The sequence below is a fragment of the Pseudopodoces humilis genome, chromosome 4, assembly GCF_049639895.1.
Source record: "Pseudopodoces humilis isolate 2021_Gansu_Grassland_sample_001 chromosome 4, ASM4963989v1, whole genome shotgun sequence".
In the NCBI taxonomy this organism is placed as follows: domain Eukaryota; kingdom Metazoa; phylum Chordata; class Aves; order Passeriformes; family Paridae; genus Pseudopodoces; species Pseudopodoces humilis.
Window position 1 is genome coordinate 32,899,879 of NC_142203.1, and position 15,020 is coordinate 32,914,898.

The 15,020-nt window shown below is 39.3% G+C and overlaps 1 protein-coding gene across 7 annotated transcripts in view; it reads right to left on the bottom strand.

Moving 5' to 3' along the window:
• NRG1 (neuregulin 1) overlaps positions 1-15,020 on the bottom strand; it is a 287,293-nt gene that overhangs the window by 14,290 nt on the left and 257,983 nt on the right. For 4 of the 7 annotated variants that reach the window (XM_014259645.2, XM_088054494.1, XM_088054493.1 and 1 more), the window contains 3 exons: positions 10,685-10,743; positions 4,883-4,906; positions 328-430 (listed from right to left, as the gene is read on the bottom strand). In XM_014259645.2, the coding sequence (XP_014115120.2) occupies positions 328-430; positions 4,883-4,906; positions 10,685-10,743 (186 nt within the window). Of the gene's footprint in view, positions 1-327; positions 431-4,882; positions 4,907-10,684; positions 10,744-11,391; positions 11,460-15,020 lie in introns of all 7 variants that reach the window. The other 3 variants (XM_088054496.1, XM_014259644.2, XM_088054495.1) reach the window with 2 other exon arrangements.

Consider the following 15,020-nt stretch of genomic DNA (forward strand, 5'->3'; position numbering starts at 1 on the left):
TTCCAGTGTTGGAGTTTGTTCATTTTCAGCTGAGGAAAACAGCTGAAATGGGTGATAGAAAAGAAAGCAAACAAAAAGAAGACAAAAATTTGCAAATTACATTTGAAGATTGAGAAACCTTTCAGATACCTTTCTTAATTTTGCACTGCTGGTGGATATGGAGACCCACATTCATCTGGCTTGAACCAGAGTACCCTGGTCACAAGCTTGTCTCTTAAGCTCACCTCTAGAGAAACCCAGATACAACCTTAGGCCCAGAAAAGCTACAGTCAACTGGGAAGGCCCTGACCAACAACCACAGGTACGAAATAGAAGAGAAAATTTTACTTGGTTTTGCAGTAGGCCACCACACACATGATGCCAACTACTAGAAGAGCAATGCAAATGCCAGTTATGGTCAGCACCCGTTTCTGGTACAGTTCCTCAGCTTCTAGAAAGGGACAAAAACAGAGAAAGTCACAACATGGAGGATGGCTAGGCAAGGAGCACAGAGTCAGCAGCTGTCATGCTACAAACCACTGCACAGATGCACACAGCCACACCGAGACACAGCCACCACACTTCAGGCAGACTCATTATTGACTGCGAGGAGAACAGGACTAGACCACAATACCGGGTGATGAGAACAATTATCACAATACCGGGGATGAGAACAATTACAAAATTACAGTCAAAAGTCAACTTTTTTTTTTTTTTTTTTTTTAAGGCAACAAGAATAATATCTAAGAAACAACTTCACAGTTGACAAACACAGCATTTGCTGGAAATAAAAATGCAGTGTGGTAAGGTAATAACATGAATTTGCAAATGCTTTGGAGGTTTTGCAAAGACAGCTGGAATGAAAGCCATTTTTACAGGTCTTACGAGAATTTTTTTTTTAAATTTTTTTTTTTTTTTTATTTTTTGGATTGTTTTCATATCCAATATCCCTCTGGTCCCATGTCAATTTATCTCTCAGCTGTCTTTACAGGAGAAATTTCAAAATACTCTTCTACATTTGAGACATGAGCTTGGCTTGTAATTATATCACCAATGGAAATGAAGACAGGTTTTGAGCTCTGGTCATAAAGTTCAGACTCCAGTGCTCCTCCTAAAACACAGCAATATCAACAATCAGCAGTGCTTTGTGTGAGAGAAATGTGGAGTTTTAACTTGCATCCCTTTGTGACCAACAAAGGAACTGTCTATCTAGGGTGGCAGCTTGCTCAGTGATGACAACTTGTTACCGATCTCATTCATTGGAGATATTTCACTTTTATAAAGGTGTTAGTTGCACTGCTAATGTTTGGGCTGGAGCTACTGATGCTTTCTAGCCTTGCTCAAGCTTGGCAGAGAGCATTGCTGAGTGTTCTGCTGGGGAAATGTTAGGGAGCTCCGAAACAGAGGCGCATTCTGTGTTGACGCTTTACAGATGTGGATTTGTGTTCCTGCTGTTAGGACAAAAATGGATGTCTAGCTTTACTCAAGCCTTATTTTTGACTAAGCAGACAGACCAATAGTGATCTGCAATATCGACCACAGTCAGAATACTAGCAGGTGATTAAAAATAAATGAATGAATGAATGAATGAGAGCTTTGGGATAAAAGGTAAAGCCAGCATTATTCCTGCTCAAAGGGGCTTACATCTGACTGGTACAAAGGTGCACAATGGTCTCTCACATGTGCCATATGTCTCTGTCAAAATGATCTGCTGTCATAAATGACACACCAGTTCAGGAGAAAATACTCCTTACTTAACAGGGAGCAGACTTCCCTACAATATTTTTCCTGAGCTTGTCTAGTTTTGTTTTAAAGTTGCTGTGGGCAAGTGGCAAATACTCCACGCAACAAACCAAAAAGCAAAAATAAATCTTAATTTCTCTGATACAATGCACCACACCATGGAACAAGTTTGTCTTACAAGCCAAACCCACTGTAAATCAAACACCAGCAAACAGGTCATGAGCACTGTCAGACAAAATTAATAGCACTAATTATTAACAAAGATGGGGGGAAGGGATAGAAGTGAGTGTGGTAAAACTAGGATGCTGTAAAAATGTATTAAAGAAAAATAAATATAACGCCAAGAACAGAAAGTCAAAAAAGAGAAGGAAGAAAGGGCTGAAACTCCAACTGAACCAAACTATGACAAAGAAAAAGAGGAAGGTAAAATATAAGGAAAGACAGGAAAAAAGGGTAGAGAAGTCAACTACAGGCCTGGCACAGCATGCTTGGAACTGGAAAAAAACAGAGAGAATAAATGCTTGGGGAGAAAAAAAAGGTTGAAGCAGAGTGTGAAGGGATTTCTCATACAGCATAACTCCTCACCTAGGCTAGTTAGTGGCACTGGATGCCCTTCCCTTTTTTGCTCCTTCTGAAAGCACTGATTAGTTAGCCATGGAAATGGTGTATTACGAGGATGTCACAGGAAACAGGAGGATTGTGCTAAGCAATTTAGGGGCTAAGTCGAAATGCTTTGAATTATTATTATTTTTTCATTGTCATGCTGTCAGCTGTTAGCTTATGAAAGCAAAATGAATAATGACATATTAACCTGTTTTTTTTTGGAGGGCAAGGGAGAGGAAATAGTAGACTAACAGTGGACACTCTGTTTTTATACTGAAGGAAAAATTGCACTGACTCCAGGAGGTTTGCTTCTGGCTGACGCTGTTGCAAATGTGCTGGGCAGCTGACTGGTGATGACCTGACTGGGTTTGCCAGCTGCCTGAGGCTTGTTGCTTATATGTGGGGTTTTTCTGGGTGCTCACTCAGTGCAGGGCATGGGGGATGCAGAGAGGGAGCAGGGCTATGGGTGCAGCCCTGAGCAATGCTCCTAGCACCAGCAAGTCTGCTTGGACTACAGGTATTGATGGGCATGGGAAATTAAATTCCTGGAATCTGCTTTCATAGCCTTAGTTCCCTTTTGTGCCCTTAGAAATGAGGCCCTAAGAACAATGCAGCTTGACACGGTGTGCATGAATGCTGGTGCTGCCATGCCCTCCCTCAAACTCTGGGGGCAAGCTCTGCCTAGGAAAGCACATGCACCTGGGCATGTCATGCCAGCGAACCAGCAAGCTCTCACGTAAACCTGGCTGTGCTCCTGGCTAACAGGGGACAGCCGGGGCTAAATGGGGGGTGCCCTGGTGGTCTGCAGGGGCCAGTGTGGGTGACAGGGATGCTGGCAGCTGGAACAGGACTGGGATTCTGGTCAAGACTCTGCAGATGGCATGGTACCTCAAAGACAAGCCTTGGACTCTCTGTTTAAGGCCAAGAAGAGTTTTGCAAAGAACTTCTGTGGGGCACTTGTGGTTACACTACATCTTGCCCCAAAACAGCCTTCTGTCCCTGACCAGTGTTAAAGTTTATGGAGTCAGTTACTGACACCCAACTAAATAACACTGATGCTGACAGAACAACCTTGGAAAAAATGAAAAGCAGCCTTGCAGGAAAGTCTAAAGAATTGTATGTGCAGTGAGAATTTTGGAAAGATTTTAGCCTGTTAAGTAGTGAAAATAATTTGAATAATTTTTTTACGCTACAGAATGCTAGGCAAATCAAATCAGCGTAAGACTTAAGGTATTACATAGGCAGCCTTTCAAATATGCAATTAATTTCACATCACTCTAATTTATACATAACTGATGATATATGAGGTCTTAAATTTTCTCTATTTTAAAGCTTTTCTTCTTACAGATCCCTTGAGATTTTTAAAAGAATTTAATTCCAAGAAGTTGATCTGCTGATGCAATTTCATATATAAAGCAAAATTTGCATGTTAGTTTTTTTAAAGGATTTTAATTTAACCCCTCATATGTTAATGTAGCTATGTATCTTCCACTATAATCTAATATGTATTAGTGGGAATGAATGCTAACTTAGGATAATAATAAAAACAAAAATAAGATAGGTTGTGAGGGAATTTTTAAATTTGGGCTTGTAATTGGTTTTCCACAGTTCACAGTTTAAGCTAATGACATTTTGTAGGGGCATTTTTAATAAGAACATGAACTAAAACTGCCTCACCATCTGTTTTTTGTTTTTTTTTTTATTATTTATCAATAATTATAGGATATCCCAAACTAAAATTGACCTGAATTTCAAGTTAGCCTGGTCAAGAAATGCATTATTTGTACTGCTGAATACAAATAGCTAGTCAGATAAGTACAGTCTATTAATGAAGACTTAAAAGATCTATTTCTATTATATTTAAAGCTGAAGTGTGAAAATGGTACCCACTGCCAATGTTCTTGTTGAGTTTAATTTTAGAAATATTGAATATATTTGCTGATTTGAGAATCTAGACTCTAGCTGTAAACTTCTACTTAAATTCCTAAATAACTTTCAGTCCACTTCAAATTCACAGACCTGGAAAGGAATGCATATATGCATATCATTTACAGATATGTACTGATTTACATATGATGTGTAACCACCTAAATGTGTTTAGACATAAAACTTTACTTGAAAATCAGAGCTCAACACTGCAAATTTGCAGAATTTTAAGTGGCCATAACAGTTTCTCTCTTTTAATACACTAGTTAGACATTTTGCTTAACACTTACAGTGTTTCCAAAACCTGGCAACCCAAGAAAAGCTCACCAAAAGCAGATATCAAAACTTGTCAAATCTATACAGCAGAAAAAGGAATGTACACTGTGTTCTGATCACTTCAGTAATTCCTAGATCTCCTTAAATCTGGAATATCCTATCAATATTATCATTTTAGTGAACTGATCTCCACTAACACTTTGACAAGGGTTGTTGTTATAGCTGTATGATCCCTTTTAAAGCATAATGAAATTGGTTAGGAATTGAAAAGGGGAAGTGGAGGGAAATAAAATAAAAAGGGGTTTATCTCTCAGGGTCTAGAATCTGCAGGCTAAAAGGAATGATTGGTCCATACCCATAAATTCAATCCCAAGATGCTCTGCCAATGCAGAAAGTTGTCAAAAAAAAGAAAGAAAAAGGAAAAAGTTTCAGAAAAGAGCAATACACTGTACTTAAAAATAAATTACATATGAGAATTATAGCTATTCTGTGTCTTCACATGAAACAGGACAAAGGGTGCATGGTTATGTGGGCAGTTGCTTAAGTGCACCTTTCTTAGTTATGTTACTAGGCCTTCTGCAAGGCCATACACAAAAATATGTATACATGGGGCATCTGAGCAGCCACAGTCCAGGGAATGCAGGAGGAACCATTAACCCTTAAAGATCTTACTGAGATGAGCAGAGCTGTGGCCTGAGAATACTATGGGCAATGGCTGATTGTTTTCACAGGGGAACATGACAGCAAAGGGATGCTTTACAAAGGGCAGCATACCCCTGTAAATGGGTTGTGCATTGCTCTCCCTCCTGGCTGTGCTTCTGTACCCAGAATGCGTATCCTTGCTCTTGAAGGTTGTGACCTGGAGGTGGCTGGCACTGCTTACTCAGTAGTGGGAGTCCTCTGCTTTGCAAACTGACTGCAGCAGGCCTCCAGCTTCTGGAAAATGAGGAGCCAACCCTTTTTCCCTGTCTTTGGACTGTGCTGCGTTGGCAGAACAACTTGCTGACCAGCTGGACGGATCCTGGGGTGCAGGGCCTGATCCCCTTACACAAATCACATGCCTAAATCGGCACTCCCAGGCCCCAGCACCCGTGGGTAAGGAGGAACACAAGTTTCCCCCCAGCAGGTATCCTAGGAGACCCTTCCCAGGGGTCCAACACTACAGCCATGGTAGCTCTTGCCTTTTCTTGTTCTTGTGTGCTGTGGAATTTAAATCCAATGGTAATTTTCATGGCAAATGGATTTTTTAATGTAGTTTGCACACACATGGGGAATGTAAATTCTTTGTTGCCAATCAGTAACATTTTAAGGGTTAAGTAAGTTGGAATCCATCCAGGTCTCTTCCTAAAGAGCCAGTATCACATGCCTACCTGACCTCTGCTAATGATATACATTAGTTGCATAGAAAGCTTGATTAAATCTTCAGAAAAATGAATGACATGCCCATGCATATATATTGCTGTAATTATGCTTGCTTATAGGTAATAACCTATAGGTAATAATAACCTAGTTTGAAGACACCTCATTTAATTTTAGGGAAGTCATTCATATCATGCAGTTTCTATTTCATATAATTCAATAGGAAGTTGGTATTTAAAATTGGAATAAATTCTGGCTGGAAGGCCTAACAAGAAAACATGCTGAAGAAACATGCACTGCTTATTCAAACCCAGATGTTACGTAGCTCTGATTTATCTACAGTATTCCTAGTTACACTCCCTAAATCTGATAAGCAAAACATCCCAACACTTCTCCTTTTATAAAAAGGTGATTATTTTTGATATTTTCCTACTTAGGCTGATATTTTTGCACACTTTTTACATGCGGTGTGGCTTCTATTGAATATTTGTCTCTAGGTGCCCTAAGAATAAATAAAATTAATTATTGTTAACAACTCATTTTCATTCTGGTTGTGACTGGGGGGAACATAACAGTCTTGCAGGAAAAAATACTTAGGAAGCAATTTTTTTTCACCACAGTTATTTAAAACTACAACTTGTTTGGTGTATTGTAGCCTGCTGAGATGCAGGGTCTACGGAACAAGAGGATGACGCTGGGAAATGTGGAAAAGAATCCTCCAGAACTGCATGCTCTGTTTATGAGTGGTGTGCCACAGCTGCTGGGCACTCAAGGCTTTGGGTTGACTGCTGTATGGATTCAGGTGGGTAGCCTGGAGACATGGTGGTGCCAGTGAGGGGTAAGCACTACCTCAGGTTTTTGTGGAGAACTTGCACCTGGCAAACAAAGGACCCATTTGGATCAACTGCAACAGCAGAGAGATCCAGGAAGACTGATTTAAACTCTGAAACACCAAAATGTCATGTTTCTTTCAGTGGGTAATGAAAAATGCTAAAAAATTATAAATGCTTCTTCATGCAATTTCAATTGAAAACAAACTCAAATCTCCTAAACTATCACAGAGAAGACTCCCTATATGTCAGCCATTTCTATTTGAGGGACTGGAATGCAGTCTCTTCGTGGCATTTAAACTCCACTTTGGATACAAAATCTGGTTCATTTCAATAGTACTCGGGTTGCAAAGTTGGTTTTGAACTTGATGCGTTAAGTCCTATGGCTCCCGTAAAAGTGACAATTGGTTCAAATCTCAGGAGCACAGAAAACTTGTTCTTTCATACTTGAAGCATCTTATCACTGCAATTTTAGCACTTAGTGAACATTAACTGAGCAGTTTATAGTGAAAACCTGTCTTTTTTAATGCTGAGGAAAAAATGGACAATGACATTTTTCAAATCTGCTTGTTCATTTAGGAATCTTGGTCTCAGCACATAAAGTGTACGTGTACAATTTAGGGTGCTGAAAGGCTTTAGAAAAGGAAAATTTCAGGTGAGATTGTCTACTATCTTCATACACATGTAACTACCCGAGAAAATGTAGAAAATCAGAAATACTGAGGTAGTAGAATAGCTAAAGGCAGACTGATGAAGACCTGTAGTTTATATGAAAGGCTGAAAAATTAGACCATCACACAGTGACTGCAGTTTTGGTCACCCTTCTAGAATATCATAGCTTTTTTCCTGCCCCTGTTAATGTTTCAGCCAGGTTCACAGTGACAATAAGAGGCAAGGGCCATTATTATCTAAAAAGAAAATTCTTTCTGCCCCTCTTGGTACTGTCCCTCTTGCTCATCAGGGATGGCAGAGCTGAAATGGACATTGTTTAAACTGGTGCCTCATTCTGAGGGACGGCATGGACCCTTTTCAGCTGGTGCCCAAGAAGGCCCAGAGCATGCCTCTGGCCAGTTCTAAATTCACAATTCATATAAAATTGTTAACTAGTGGAGTAAGCAAGTCCATTGGCCCTGTGGGTGGGGACCTTGGTCCATCTGAGGCATTTGAGAGGGCAAAGGGTTTACATGTGATTAAACTCTAGAGATGTTTCCTCAACCTTCTATTAATTCATGGCTTAATCACTGTTTCTTATCCCAGGGATCATTCTGCACAGTGTTTCTATAAGAGTTCTCATGCCTAACTAAAATTACCCTAAACTTTTAATGTTTACTCATTACTTTTGCTGTCCTCCATTTACCTTGATTCCTTGACTTCAAGGGAGTGAATGCATGAACATTCAGACAGAAAATGTATCTGTCTTGAACTGATGTATTTTCAAAACTATTTGTTGACTGCCTTCTGCTGTGTTTTGGACCAGTGGTGGATCACGAGCCTCAAAGACAAAGCAGTCACAAAAAAAAAAAATCAAGGGCAGCATGGCTGATAGCAGCTGTGACTGCTGTGCTCAAGAAAAGGACACCACCTGGTCTGCCAGCCAGGCTTCTGAGATGAGACAAGTTAGCCTTGCACTCTGGTGGGACAGGGCATTTCCATACTGCCCAGGGGTGCCTTGCTCTGATCTGGCAAAAGGTCCACAGCCCAGTAACTTCAGGACCCTCAAATACCAGCTCCAGGGCGGATTTCTGAAGACAAATTTTCTTTATCATCTAAATTAAGATAGTAACAGCTCATCGGTAAGCACACTTGTCTTGGAACCCCACTGACTCCTTCTTTCCAAATAAAGAAAGACCTTTCTTAAAGCAAGTGAACTTGCATAGCTATATGGTTCACAAATACACTTTTGTTTCCTACTAGCACTCATACTGCTTAGCATCCCAATTTGCTCTGTACTTTGCAAAAGCTGCATCTACAGAACTAAGTTAATCATCTACACACTTGGTGCAAAATATAAGCTTGGCTTTAAGCCCCAGATGCAACATTTGGCTTTAGAGAACTCTCATTCTAAGTCCTCTTTTAAACAGTATGCTCTGGTCTGCTTTGGATATGATAATAAAAAGTCATATAAATCCTTCTTCATTGATTTTTTTAGTTAAGTATAAACATCAGTGGACCCTTTCCAAATGTGTCATTTCAAGACCTTAAGCAGTATAAGAAATCAGAGGTTGCAGTGCTGGTGCAGGGCAGGCAGAAGTTCCAGCATCTCATAGCCACTGACTGGGGTTTCAGAGTGGCCTAAGGTAGGTAGTGGTCTGCCTTCCTGCCTCTGATTTCAAAAGAGGAAGCACTTTACCAACTTAAGTACTAATAACTGAATGTAACTCTTGCAGCAAGGCGAGGGCATTGTGCCTTTTCCATGGAGGCAACTTCAGAAAAATCTCAACCTGGTGTCATTAAAAATCCCAACCAGGGTTAGGAAACTGAAAGACAAAGGAAGGAAAACCCACCTAAACATTTTTTTTTCTCCTAGGTTAAAAAAAAAAAATTATAATCAACACACAATTCTTCTATAGTTTTCAGAGAAAATATAGCAGCAAACAATGGATCTTATATTTTTCACACTACCTCCTTTTAAATTACTATTCTAAGATCAGAAAATCTTAACTGCACTTTTCATCACAATCCACAGAAAAGGCCACTTAAATCTAACATTTGGTAAACAAATACTGTAACAGCATAAACATTTGTAAAGCCATCATTACCAGAGGCATTTAAGTATAACTCACACTAATAAAGCTTCTAAAACACCCAAGTGCTGGAAGGTCCAGTCCCCAGTCAGCACTCTTGGGATTCATGTGGGTAGCTTCCATGAAGGAAAGTATGAATTATGTATGGATGTTTTTTATCCATCATTGTAAGAGAAAACCTCTGTGCATCTCTTCAGGGTCCAAAATGTCCAGCATATACTCACAGCTTTTTGTCCTATATGCCAACTGAAATTAAATTAAACTGGTCTATAGTCTTTCTGTGCTGGCATCAAAAAAACAGTTTCTATAATACTGTTTTTAGATCACAGTACATTCTGATGCCAGGAACAATTGAAAGTAAGTAGTAAGCATGCATATAAATTTACGATCTAAGTGATTTTCTTGTGTGTTACCTTTGACTTTGCCATAGCCAATGAGAGAAAATAAATACATAGTGTATCTTCTGCTACATCCTTGTCAAGTAATAATAATTAGCCATTTCTCCATGGGAAACCTTATGGGATGTGACTGCAGTGCGGATTTTAGCAGTCTGCGTATGTGCACGTTTGATACTTTCATTTGGCCAATTAATCTTTGATCTGCTGCTCACAATATACCCAAAACATGTTAGACCACATTATTAAAGTTATCTGTCCCCCTTTTCTTTTTCTTTTTCTTTCCACTGAAGCTTGGACAAGGAGGAGGAAGAACATTTTGATCCTGTTTGGTACCTGCCCTTTAGAAACAATGTAAGCACTTCAATTACCTTTAACCTCTAGTTCCAAATGCAAATCTCATATATAAGTCAAGGACTAGCTACCCACCCTTTGGTTGATGGAGTGCTGGCCTGTTATGCCTTATAAGCTTTTTGTGGCAAATAAAATGGGAGACTTTCAAAATGTCATTTGTGTACTTTTTCTGCTTGATGTCAGCAGGGAGTCCATATCACACATTCAGAGTTAATTTCACAGCATTCCTAAATCTTGCATTTCCCCATACCCTCAATGCCAAACAATCTCAGGATTGCTTTCTCTTATAATTCGCAACTGCTTTTTGTTATAATTTTCATGCAACAGGCAGAGACAATCAATATTAGGCCTTAGGCAACAAATCTAGTTACAGATTAAAAAAAAAATAAAATTGGAGGAAAGAGGCAGCGACAAGAAAGCAGCACCAACTGAGCATGCTTCTACTGCGGCACAGACAGAAAAGTAGTGGACGTACTGTAGAAGCTGGCCATTACGTAGTTTTGGCAGCGATCACCAGTAAATTCATTTGGGCACCTGAGAGGAAAAACAAACAAAAAAAATGGTAGAGAAAAAAACAGAGAAAAGAGAAGAGGTGAATATATGCTAAGAAAGAAGCTCCTTCAGTGTGAACTGATATGACTTGGTGAGTTCACTTTCAGAAACTGAATCTCGGTTTAGCGTGTCAAAATAGCTCAGGATGTTGAGAGCAAGTCATTTGCTCTGTGGAAATGTAAAGAAATCCCCCCTGAAAAACCAGCCAAAACCAAACCAATCCAGATCAAAGTGTGTTTCAGGTTCTGAGACAGAAATTCACCATTCCAGAGACCCAGATTTTTAGGATGCTCTTTCCACAAGGCAGCAAGGACACAAGATCTGTACATTCTCATCTCCATGAGTTTGGTCTTTTAGGGTTGCACTTTGCAGCAGTCTCCCAAACAGGAAAACTGCCAGTGTGTGCAAAACAAATGCATCTGTGAATGAATGGAAAGATCAAAAATCACACAAACGAGAAATATTTTGGAGGTCAATAATGCCATGGTGTACAGATTGTACTTCAGAAAATCAGGTCATAAATTAGTGAGTAAAGAGGCCGGTTCCAGCTGAACTGTGAAAACACCAAGTACTATTGATTTTGTTGCTGTAGTTGGGGAAGAAAGCAAAGTTCAGATTATTTTAACATACTTTCTTGGTTTTGGATTTTCATGGGCAGAGTTTCAGTACATCTTGCTCCAGTGAATCCAGGTTGGCACCTAAAGGGCAAAAATGTGATAAGCAATAGTACACCAAAACCACTGCACTAACAGACTTACATCTGCTGGTCTATGGAGTGCGAGTGCATTAAGTGACCTCCTGGTTGGGTGTTAGTGAAAAACGATCAGAAGAGATGCAAGAAAGTGTAACCTTTCCAGAAGATAAAACTTGGTGAAAATTACAGCAAAAATTCATCAGAGAGAAAAAAAAGTATTTTTGCTTATCTGTTTTGAAAAAGAAAGAAGAATCATGGCTAGCAAAAATGTGTACCAGCTCACTGCTTACTCCATCCCATGAAGGGACCAGAGAGTTCTTTTTTAAAATGTGCAATGTGGTGCATAACAACAATTTACACTGCTGCTTTCATTAGTCACATAAAATCTATGAAAATACAATGATTTCCCTATTTCTGTGATGGCACGTTGTGTCTTCTGGTAATTTGCTTTGAGGAGGAACAGTTAGTACAGTGATCACTGAAAATCCACAAAAATCCAAAAAGTGAGAAGACAAAGTCAAATCCAAAGGGAAGTATATTCAACATGGCTCACAAAAAGATTAAAAGTCGGTCCAGGGGATAAGTAAAATGAGAGGGCAGAAATGTTCTCAAGATTTGCAGCCCTGGAGTTGTCCTTCCAGTTCATAAGCTTTTCTGCAGAAAACTTCCATGAAGCTTTCCCCTTGATCATAGAGAAGGAATTTCTCTTCTATGATTTGCCTGTCCTTTCTGCTGCTGCCTATCAGTTCCTCCTTCACCTTCATTCTTCATGCTGGGGCAGGGCTCCCAAATATCAACATAGCAATGCAGGCTTCCTGTGTTTCAGACTTCAGTGTGAATGACTCTCCACCACACTAAGGATCTATAGATTTAATTTTCTTTCCTCTTTCTCCTTCTTCTCTCCATTCTTACTCAGCACGTAACCTGAAATTACCTCATATCTGCTCCTGTGAACACATTTCAGTCATGTTACCCGTCTTTGTGATGCTCTCTGTGAGTTTGCCATGGGACAAGGATCTCCCATCCTTTTCTTCTGCTGATGACATCCTGCTAGCCTCTTTTTCAATTTTTTTTTCATGATTTACTTGTCAGGTACTAAAAAGCCTTCTTATTTGCAAACACCTGTTCATCAGAATAATCCTCCATATCTTCTGTCCATCTGAGTTTCATGTGTGCTGAAAGCTGTCCCAATATTTTAAATTCTGCTTTTCCACAATTGCCTCTAGCCCTAAAAAACAGGGATGCTGCTCTTGCACAAGTGAGACTTTCAGAAAATCTCTTTGGCAAAAGGATCAATGTCAGGGATAAACACTAGCATCTTGTTGAAAAAAATCATGCTGGAATGATATTTGTGTAATAAAGGTATATTTTCAGGATCTGAAGATGAAGCTGATTAGCTGTAATGATGTATTTGCTTATTAAGGAAGAGAGTTTGAGTTCTCCAGAGACAAAGTCACCTCTTTTGGTAAGTACCCAGTGTGCAGAGATCCCAGTCTCCATAGATATATTCAGTTGAGAAAAATGCAACAAGGATAACTCTGTCTTTAGAAGATGCTTTTGCTGGGCATGACAGAAGACATTTTGCACCTTTGAGAAAAGGCAAAATGCTTTTGATAGAAAGCAATTTGATCCATGTTACTGAATAAAGAATAAAAATGTTTTGCACTAGTGATCTTGTTAAATGGCTGTCACTGTAAAGCTGGCATTTGTGCATGCTTGGCTTTCAGTTCACAGGGACCTTTACATCTTTGTCACCAGGCTCACCTACAAATTCCCAAGGAACACGACTGAAAGCCTCATGCTTTCCTCCTGCCACTGGCTGCTGGTTGTTGTCTTGCTTTGTCTGTACTTGTTTTCAGATATTGGTGCAGTTGTGGAGGTGATGAAAACAACTTGGGCACTGGTATAAACAATGCTGAAATCATATCCAGACCAAGCAGGCTCAGCCCTGTTGAGAGGGTGCCGAAAACAGTTCAGGTGTGTTTATTCTTGCTCTGAAACCATTGTCAGCAAATGGTTGACAATTGCAGCACCTGCCCTTGAGAATGAACCCAGGATGGGCCAGCTGAGAGGAAGCTGAGATGAGCCTGTCCACTTACGATGATGTGTCAATGCTAAAGGCATTTCATTGCTCAGATGTGCACTGCAGCACTGTTTCCAGTACAGTTTGGAAGGTTGTTTCCTGTATACAATACTTTTACAATCTGCTTGCAATGAACACCTTATCCTAATCAAAGTTTTCAGACATTACTTCTTGTTGTGACTTTTTTTTCTAGATCGTTATCCATGTACCATTTTCCTTTAGAACAGTAGCAAAAGTTGAAGTCAAAAAGCTTGGAGCAAAATGTATACGTTTGCGCTGTGCAATCCTTGTAATTTCCTTTATGCCTTATAAAAGTCTACTTGGATCATTTATTTCTTATATTAACTGGGTAAAACCAAAATACTAAACCACATATAGTAGAATAACTGCTTTCTTCCCTCTACACACAGTAGTTGGAAAGGGCAGCATTTGCATGTGTTCAGTAGACACTTCTCAGAACACTGAACACATATCATCACACTGTTTTTCATCAGGAGAGGAATGGTTCAGGAACTCATATTTCCATTTCATTCACTGCCTACAAACAAACACACGGTGGGAGAGAATGTTTTTGGGTTTTTTTTCCCATGGGAGGTACAGTACGTAGTAATCCATTTAATTGCCTAAGTCAGAGCTAGTATTTCTATCCTTTCTCTTGAATGAATACTTCTGGAACTTCTGCTTGCAAACTTGCTGGTTGGAAGAAACTTCTCTCCATTTCTATTCTACAAAGGCCTTTACATGAAGACAGATATAGAAAATGGCTACATCATAAAAAAGTACAGAATTCACTCTTTTGCTGTTAAGAAAAGCAGCAGCACACTTTTGTTAAGACAATAGCATCATTTTCATTGAACAAAATTCCATTGTAATAACAAAACCATTAGAAAAGATGATGTCTGCAAGTCAGGAATCAATTAATCATAATATCAAGACCTTCACGGTATGACACTTCAAAAGAACACTCTAAAAGTATAATAGATCTTATATTCACAGATTTTTTTCGAGTGAGAAGGAAATGCTAGGAATTTTGGTCCTAATTTTGAATTTATTGAAATATTTTTCTTCAGTGAACTTGGGGACACTTTTCCAACTGAACATAAATGACTTAGCAATCTCAGTCTCATAGGAAGCCATTAACATCCAAGCTTCTAAAGTCTATGATGTTTTCAAAAAGTGACTCATGTTCTTACGAAGCTTCCGAAAATTTTATACACTAGTTTATTTAAGTAGTCAAAGCTTCCTATTTCATCTGCCCTATTTTGAGATTTTTTTACTTAGTCTTGGGTTTTAATTAAAATACATGTGGGGAAAATACATGCTACCACAGATGTAGCTGTACAATGCTTTACTAAGTCTCCACACATTTCTTCGGCTTTTCACATGGTTACCACTTGAAAGCAGGGAATTTTCTTGAAGTTCACACCAGTATCCAGAAGAGCAAGATCTGATCCTGCCTGGATCATCACTATGCATTTTATA